Genomic DNA, 7,640 nt, shown 5'->3' on the forward strand with positions numbered 1-7,640 from the left:
TGAGAATAGGTTGTTATCTATTTTTTATACCCCTAAGTGATATGGGTGCTGCCATAAACCCCTATCTTTTAATAGCTATATTAGTAATTCAATAACTTTAAAATAAAATTTAAAAAAATGTCAAGTGGGCAAACCGCCCTCTCGAGATGAAAAAAAACCCTAGGAATAATTTATATAGCAATACAACATTTGCCGGGTCAGCTAGTAATTTATATAAATAATCTTTATTTCCTATAGTAAAAGGCTATCGACCCAATAGGTATTTCTGCCCTTATTATAATATTTTCGTCTTATTATCACTTATATTGGATTTTAGCGCAGATCTTTTTCACTTGCTACTGTTATTTTTTGCAAAACCGTTTCCCCATTTTATTGAAGATTCAGTCAGATTTGAAATTGATTCTAGATTTCCTTTAATACAAAAGCTTCCATCCCGCCAAAGTGCCACCAACTTAGTGTTAGGCTGTAAAATGTTCATTCGTCGTTGCTGACGACATCCTCTTAAGAGTCGCATCCTTAAAAGAGCTTTTATCTTCCCAAGGAGTTTTGTTGTCTATCAATTCCGTCGGTTTAAACACTACTATTATACGTACTAAAAACGCTGACTGAAATCAGTTTGAGTTGGATTTTCTTTTCACATCTGAAGCCGCAATAAAACGTGCCATCCAAAACAAAAACTGTTTCTTTGCATGATGACGGGTTTAGAATGATTATGTACGAGTTAAATGGAAGTGTTTATAACATGTTATTTAATTAGAGAAACCTGTTGGTCACACATGCAAATCGGGCGGGCAAAATCGCGATAAAACGGTCCAAAGACTAATTACAAACAACTTTTCCCTATCAAGAATCGACGCATTAACGGAAAATTAATTGTAACGAAATGGGCGCACTAATGAACGTATTGGACATATTTTCGCAAACAATCAACGTCTTTTTCTAAAGTAGAAAAAAATGACTTTTAATTAAAAACCCATTTGGTTCGCCATTAGAAAATTCTTGAAATGGTGAGATAAAAAGCCGATGCAAGCGTGACATGTTTGCCGTCGATTCGTTTGCTAGTTTTATCAAATAATAAATATTTTTCGGACCGGATGGCCTAGACCTATAACCACATCGATCACAGTAATCAGAACTAGACCGCAGCCAAACATCAACAGAGCAATTTTGCACAGATATTGGGAATCGGCAACATTATCTATTGGGAGTTATTTCAAGCTACCCAACCACTATCTAAAACAAACATGGTTCCGTGCGCTTTATCTCTCAAATGCGAAGCCAATATCTCTTCGGGGGTTGTTTTTCGAGTCAATAAACGATTAGCAAATCGAGCCGGACATTTGATTGTGGTTAACAAAGAATACTGAATGATTCACTTTTGCTAATGCCTTCAGTGGACCGTTATGTGGGTGAATGGATGCAATTAGTCTAAAGTTGGCAAACAGAGTAATGGCTCTATTGGCCATTGGAATGGGTCAATGATAACAAACTCTCAAGTTAGTTCATGTTCGCACAGCAAACCACACGAATTTGCTCAATGTTTGAGACTCATTGGTATATTTTTTCCAGATTCAGCACACATCAGACAACATGAATCAATCGCAGCAGTACTGTTTGAGATGGAACAACCACCGAGTGAATTTTATAAATGTTTTCCGGGAACTTTTTGAGAACGGAGAATTTACCGATGTGACTTTAGTTTGCGAGGACGGCCATGCGGTCAAAGCCCATCGCCTGATATTGGCAGCTTGCTCCCAATACTTTCAAGTAAGTCCGATTTAAAAAAAAAAAAATTTTTAATTACATTCCGATACATGCACATGTATAAAAAACACAAAATGAAACGGCGTTAAAATTTAGCATTTAGTTTCTATTCAGTTCAAGTTTTGCAAAAATAAATTTCCTCATTATCCAAATCCAAAAAACAATGTTGCGTGACTTGAAAAGTGTAACTGGCCTCCGTATTAATGCACAAACTTGCAATTTTACCACTTTTTATTTTTGCAGAAAATTTTTTTGGACTGGCAACGCAACGATACCACGGTGGTTATACTAAAAGATGTGCGTATCAGCGAACTGAAAGCCATCTTGAACTACATGTACCATGGCGAAGTGAACGTTGCTCAAGAGCAACTAAGTGACTTGCTGAAAGTTGCCGAAACTCTCAAAGTTAAAGGGCTGGTAGAAGAGCGCAGGTAAGTCGCCCCATTGGAAACTGTTGCCGATCAGTTGGTTCAATAAGTGATTGTGCATTACAGAACCTCAAAGCCGCAAAATGAAGAGCCCGCGCTGGATCATTCGCCATCGATCTCATCCTCTAACATTGTGCATAATCCCGCCCATAGCGGCAGTAGCAACGGTTCGCCACCTCATTCTACCAGTAGGATCCACAAACATTCATACAGACCGTATGAGATCAGTCCACCAGAGCACAACTCTAGGCCTATGCATCCGTGGAACAGTCTCAGCTACTTGCCACCACCTCCAGATGTGGTAAGTTTTCAAATGTTGTTCAGTTACTCGCGCTAAAGACAATTTAATATTACTAAATACGAAATCTACTTAATCGTACAAAATAATGATGTAGGTGATGTAACAAACATTCAAAATCCGAATATTTTTCGAGTTACAGTTCATCAAATTTCATTTTTTTTTAATTATTATATTCTGACACGCCTTCGTGACAAAAAGACTAGTAGAAAACCAATTGTGCCATGATATAAAAGATAATGAGCCAATTAATAGGTATGTGTTTTCCACTCGCATTTTCGGTCCATATGTTAGTTATTAACAATTTATTGCAAAAAAGGCGATTTTTGTTTATAACTTTGAAACTAATGGAGCAATCGGAATGCCCTAACGAGATGATTTCTAGAGAAGAAAAATATCTATAAAGTTGTTAGTAGTGTAAATTGTAGTAAAATTGTAAAAATGTAGGTGATGTAACAAACATTCAAAATCTGAATATTTTTCGAGTTACAGTTCATCAAATTTGATTTTTTTTTACTTATTACATTCTGTCACGCCTTCGCGGATCAAAATGAAAACTGATACGAAGTTTTATCTTAGCGATCTTTCTGATAAACATCTGTTTCTCCACTTTACGGTATAAGATGCATATTTTGCGTAAAATTTTGCCACATTTACTTTTGCGTACATGTGCGCAAAAGTCAAACAAATGAACAGTAGAGAAAAGTGCTTCTTTTTGATCATCGCTTCAGATCGAAAAATGGCACTTTTAGATTCATTCGAATAAAGAAACAAATACTTATCCCATTTTAAACAGTTGAAAACACTGGACAAAAATGTGCTCTTTCCACGGCTCGAAAACAGATGCCAAATTTCGCAATTTATAGGAACTATTAATTGTATTGCCGTTCAATTTAGGCTAATTTCACAAGAGAGAATGTGTTGTTAGAAAAACTAAAGCACTTTTCAAATTAGGCTTGCACTTGCCACAACACTTGGTGCATTTTTTGACGAGCATCCGAAAAGCGCTCTGGTTTATTTGCTTTGTTTCATTGGCTCACCAATGTATATCAAAAAATGTATACCAAAAATATCAAACAATGAACGATTCGTTTTTTCCAGGCACCTCATTCTCCGCATCCCAATATAGTCATATCAACGCCATCACCGCAGCACAATAACGCTTACGAAAATATGAACTCCGATATGAGCGCCCTCAAAAGGAAGAAACCGAACAATCACATGATGCAACGCGACACGCCCATCCTGCGGACTGTTCTTGGACAAGGCCAAATGGAGTCTTCTCAGCCCGTCAGCCTGGTGTGCCGTTCGGAAAGCAGCGATGCGCCCGCTAATGAGGAAAGACTTTCGATGGTAAGCAGGCTTCAATCAGCTCGTTGCAATGATCTTCTACATCAAAAAACTGTTGCAGAATATGAAAAACGAGCCCTCAGAAGACGCACAATCGCCGCCCTACGCAGATTTCAACGAACGGATGGCTGTAGGGGACGACAAGTCGAAGCTGAGCATTCCCTCCTCTTCCCCACAGTCGTTCCCCAGGGACGCGAGTACTTGTGGAATATCAGGAATTGCCACATACGTCCCCGCTCAAAACCGTGAATGGAAAAGATACAAACAGTATACGAGAGATGATATATCGGCGGCCATTGATGCAGTGCGGAATGGAATGTCCGCGCTGCAAGCAGCGCGCCTGTACAAAGTTCCCTCGAGGACTTTGTACGATAAAGTGAAGAAGTTGGGCATCACCACCAGCAGGCCCTTCAAGCGAGGATCTAATGGGGGTGTGGTTGGCTACCATTATCCTACCGGCTCGCCCTACAGGAACAATCACCTGAGCGAAGAAGAGGAAACTTTGAATAACAACAAAGCCCTACTGGAGGCGAGCACCTTCCTGCACGACACCATTGACGGGAGTATACCGATGGATGATCGAGCAGCCTTTACAGCGATGGCGGCTGTTGCATTACATGCAGCTACAGGCTGTTCGCTGAGTCCGAATATCAGTCAGAGGCGCAGTCCAAGTTCCAGTCCAACAATGCTCAAGTACAGAGGCCCTAATAGTATGACGCCCCCTGCCATCAATAAAACCGTTAAAATGGAATCGGACGACCATGTGGAGGATCTCTCGATTAACAAAAAGCATGACGTGATGGAATCGCGCGTGATTATGCCCCCCATGACTCAGTTGGCTGCCTTAATGAAGAAAGAGGAAATTGAAGGTAATGGAAACTAAGAGTCAAGGGAATGACGCAAAAAACGTGCAATAATCATGTGGGTGACAGTCGTTCACTCACTGTTAGTTTATAGACCTTAACATTGCATAACCGAGTGCCTGTTTGTTGTATTATAATCAATCGCACTGTATGAGGACCAATGCTCACCAGTTTTGCTACAATAGTTCCTCTTATGGAAACTGAAACTCATAAGACTGATAGATATACTATATGATTTTTATTTTATGAGACTGATGACTTTAATGATACGATGCCAGCAAAATGAATTAGGTCTGCATACTTTGACGACTTCTGCATGTAATCGGCAACATGGCTTTTTTGTTACAAATTTTACGCAAAATTAAAGACGTTTGTTTCACTTTTATTGTTCTGCTGCTACCGCAAACTTTTCAAGTTCCCCCAGTATTTACCTGCTTGCAGCAACATCGGAACATTTTTTTTAGCGAAACATACTGCAATAAATGGTTTTCAACAGCATTTAAACGATTTTTGGATATTGCTTTAAATGGGCCCAAATGAATTAAGGTGACAAGGGAAAAACGAGATTCTCATCAGTATATGTCTGGTACTTACGGATGTGCGTAAGATCGGATGCCACCAAATTTTCGGCTGATTTCAAAAATGTCAATCAAGGCCCCCTATCCTCTACGTTTCTATTAGAATGTAAACCACATTTTTTCCGGAAAATAATTTTTTACCAACATACTGATTAATAAATGGAAAGTGTACAGGGTGGTTCAAATACGACCGTTTTACGTATGTATTTAAAAATGTTTTATCGTGACGAAAAGAAGAGTAGAAAACCAATTGTGCCATGATATGAAAGATAATTAGCCAATTAATAGGTATGTGTTTTCCACTCGCATTTTCGGTCCACATGTTAGTTATTAACAATTTATTGCAAAAAAAGGCGATTTTTGTTTATAACTTTGAAAATAATGGAGCAATCGGAATGCTCCAACGAGATGATTTCCAGAGAAGAAAAATATCTATAAAAATTACAGTTCGAACGCCTCAATCGGATAATTATCTTGTGACAAATTTGAAAAAAACCGAAAAATTGGTTGTTTTTTTTTTAATTCATAGGCCCGCCATTTTTTGAGCTGGAGCGTTAAAGTTTTGTGGGAAAGTAGGGATTGTAATGTTCTTTATATGTACCAAGGCCAGGTGCTGTCGAATAATTAGTTTTCTCAAAATCGCGATTCAAAGTTTGCAGTTCGTCTTTTTATCTATACTATCCTCTACGTTTCTATTAGAATGTAAACCATATTTTTCCGGCAAATAATTTTACCAACATACTGATTAATAAATGGAAAGTGTACAGGGTGGTTCAAATACGACTGTTTTATGAGGGTCGATGTCTCCCAAAAACAAACCGTCTTCATGAGTTTCTGATGTAAGCAAGTGCAGATTTTGGGAGAGGCCAAGCTATCGGTATTTAAAAATGTTTTATCGTGACAAAAAGACTAGTAGGAAGCCAATTGTGCCATGATATAAAAGATAATGAGCCAATTAATAGGTATGTGTTTTCCACTCGCATTTTCGGTCTATATGTTAGTTATTAACAATTTATTGCAAAAAAGGCGATTTTTGTTTATAACTTTGAAACCAATGGAGCAATCGGAATGCCCCAACGAGATGATTTCTAGAGAAGAAAAATATCTATAAAATTACAGTTCGAACGCCTCAATCGGATAAATATCTTGTGACAAATTTGAAAAAAAACCGGAAAATTGGTAGTTTTTTTTAAATTTATAGGCCCGCCATTTTTTAAGCTGGAGCGTTAAAGTTTTGTGGGAAAGTAGGCATTTTAATGTTCTTTATATGTGCCAAGGGCGGGTGCTGTCGAATAATTAGTTTTCTCAAAATCGCGATTCAAAGTTTGTACGTTACCGTAAGTCCGCCTAAAATCAAGAATGAAGAAGAAGGGAAGACAGACAGATAATTTACAAGAATACAAGGAACAACAATTTCAATAATTTTCAATAGCTTAAAAAAACTGCTTATGGTATATTAAAATCGCGCAGAGCTGCCACTACAAATTTAGAGAAAATAAAAACGCTCCCGAGTTAATCGGTTCTTCAAGCGGGTCGCAAGTTAGCCGGTTATTCCCCTCAGCCGTCGTATTAGCTTCCTGAGAATAACACTCCCGAAACACGCACTTGATAATATCCGCAATGACGGAAAATATATAGCTGAGTAAAATTTATTAAAATCTCGAAGTCTGCACTTGTTTACATCAATTTTCACTATCACCCGAAGTAGAGAATCACCCTGTACCTTGGTTGGCCCTGCAGGTATTGCTAAGAAAGGTGCGCCAACATTTTTCTCCCTATCTAAAAATAAGTGTTTTATGTTAAAACAGTCCATTTTTTACACATTGTAATTGTATTGCAATTTTCGAAAACCATTTCATGCAGTAGGTAGATATCGCCCATTTTTAAACTACAGCTAAAATCAAAACAAAGCAGAAACAAAACGTCCGTTAGTGGATATTGCAATTTATCGCGTTAATTTACATTCGAAAAATTCCAAATCGCCGTTTTATTAGAGCTTGTTAGTGGACATACTTGTATAGAAAACAAAAAATATTGACCATTAGTGTCCGAGGTGAAGTAGGAAACTTTCAACATTGATGTGATTTGTCGAGAAACTTTGTATATAATTGAACAGTCAAAATTGGTTTTGGGCTTACGATTAGAAACTTAGCCGTTAATTGATACGCGGTAAGAAGCGACGCCTATGTGAGACGATGAGAAGAGAAACTCAGTTAGAAATGTAGCAACATCCTCAATTATCTAACCAGAAAAAGTACTCACTGAACAGATTGTTTGCCACATTAAAGCATTGCTAGCGTTTTCAATATGTAGTTGTTTAGGTTTTCCTGTTAAGTATAAGGTTTAGGTTGTATCCCCC

The 7,640-nt window shown here is 38.0% G+C and overlaps 1 protein-coding gene across 1 annotated transcript; it reads left to right on the forward strand.

Annotated features, from left to right (window-relative positions):
- Positions 1-1,217: 1,217 nt before the first annotated feature.
- On the forward strand, positions 1,218-7,634 carry LOC125505075. The gene is made up of 5 exons (XM_048668019.1): positions 1,218-1,767; positions 2,008-2,195; positions 2,259-2,493; positions 3,592-3,843; positions 3,902-7,634. Exons 1-5 carry the CDS (start codon positions 1,591-1,593, stop codon positions 4,721-4,723), a joined length of 1,674 nt encoding a protein of 557 aa, XP_048523976.1. The 5' UTR covers positions 1,218-1,590; the 3' UTR covers positions 4,724-7,634.
- The last annotated feature ends 6 nt before the right edge of the window (positions 7,635-7,640 follow it).

This window comes from Dendroctonus ponderosae, unplaced genomic scaffold, assembly GCF_020466585.1.
Source record: "Dendroctonus ponderosae isolate FM_Combo_2020 unplaced genomic scaffold, Dpon_F_20191213v2 Dpon_F_20191213_690, whole genome shotgun sequence".
Taxonomy (NCBI): Eukaryota; Metazoa; Arthropoda; class Insecta; order Coleoptera; family Curculionidae; genus Dendroctonus; species Dendroctonus ponderosae.

Bases quoted from the DNA above. Each gene is read 5' to 3' on its own strand.
- LOC125505075 (XM_048668019.1), top strand. From the start codon at position 1,591: ATGAATCAATCGCAGCAGTACTGTTTGAGATGGAACAACCACCGAGTG. The intron at 2,494-3,591 runs GTAAGTTTTCAA...CGTTTTTTCCAG, and splicing joins TGCCACCACCTCCAGATGTG to GCACCTCATTCTCCGCATCC. The intron at 3,844-3,901 runs GTAAGCAGGCTT...AAACTGTTGCAG, and splicing joins ATGAGGAAAGACTTTCGATG to AATATGAAAAACGAGCCCTC.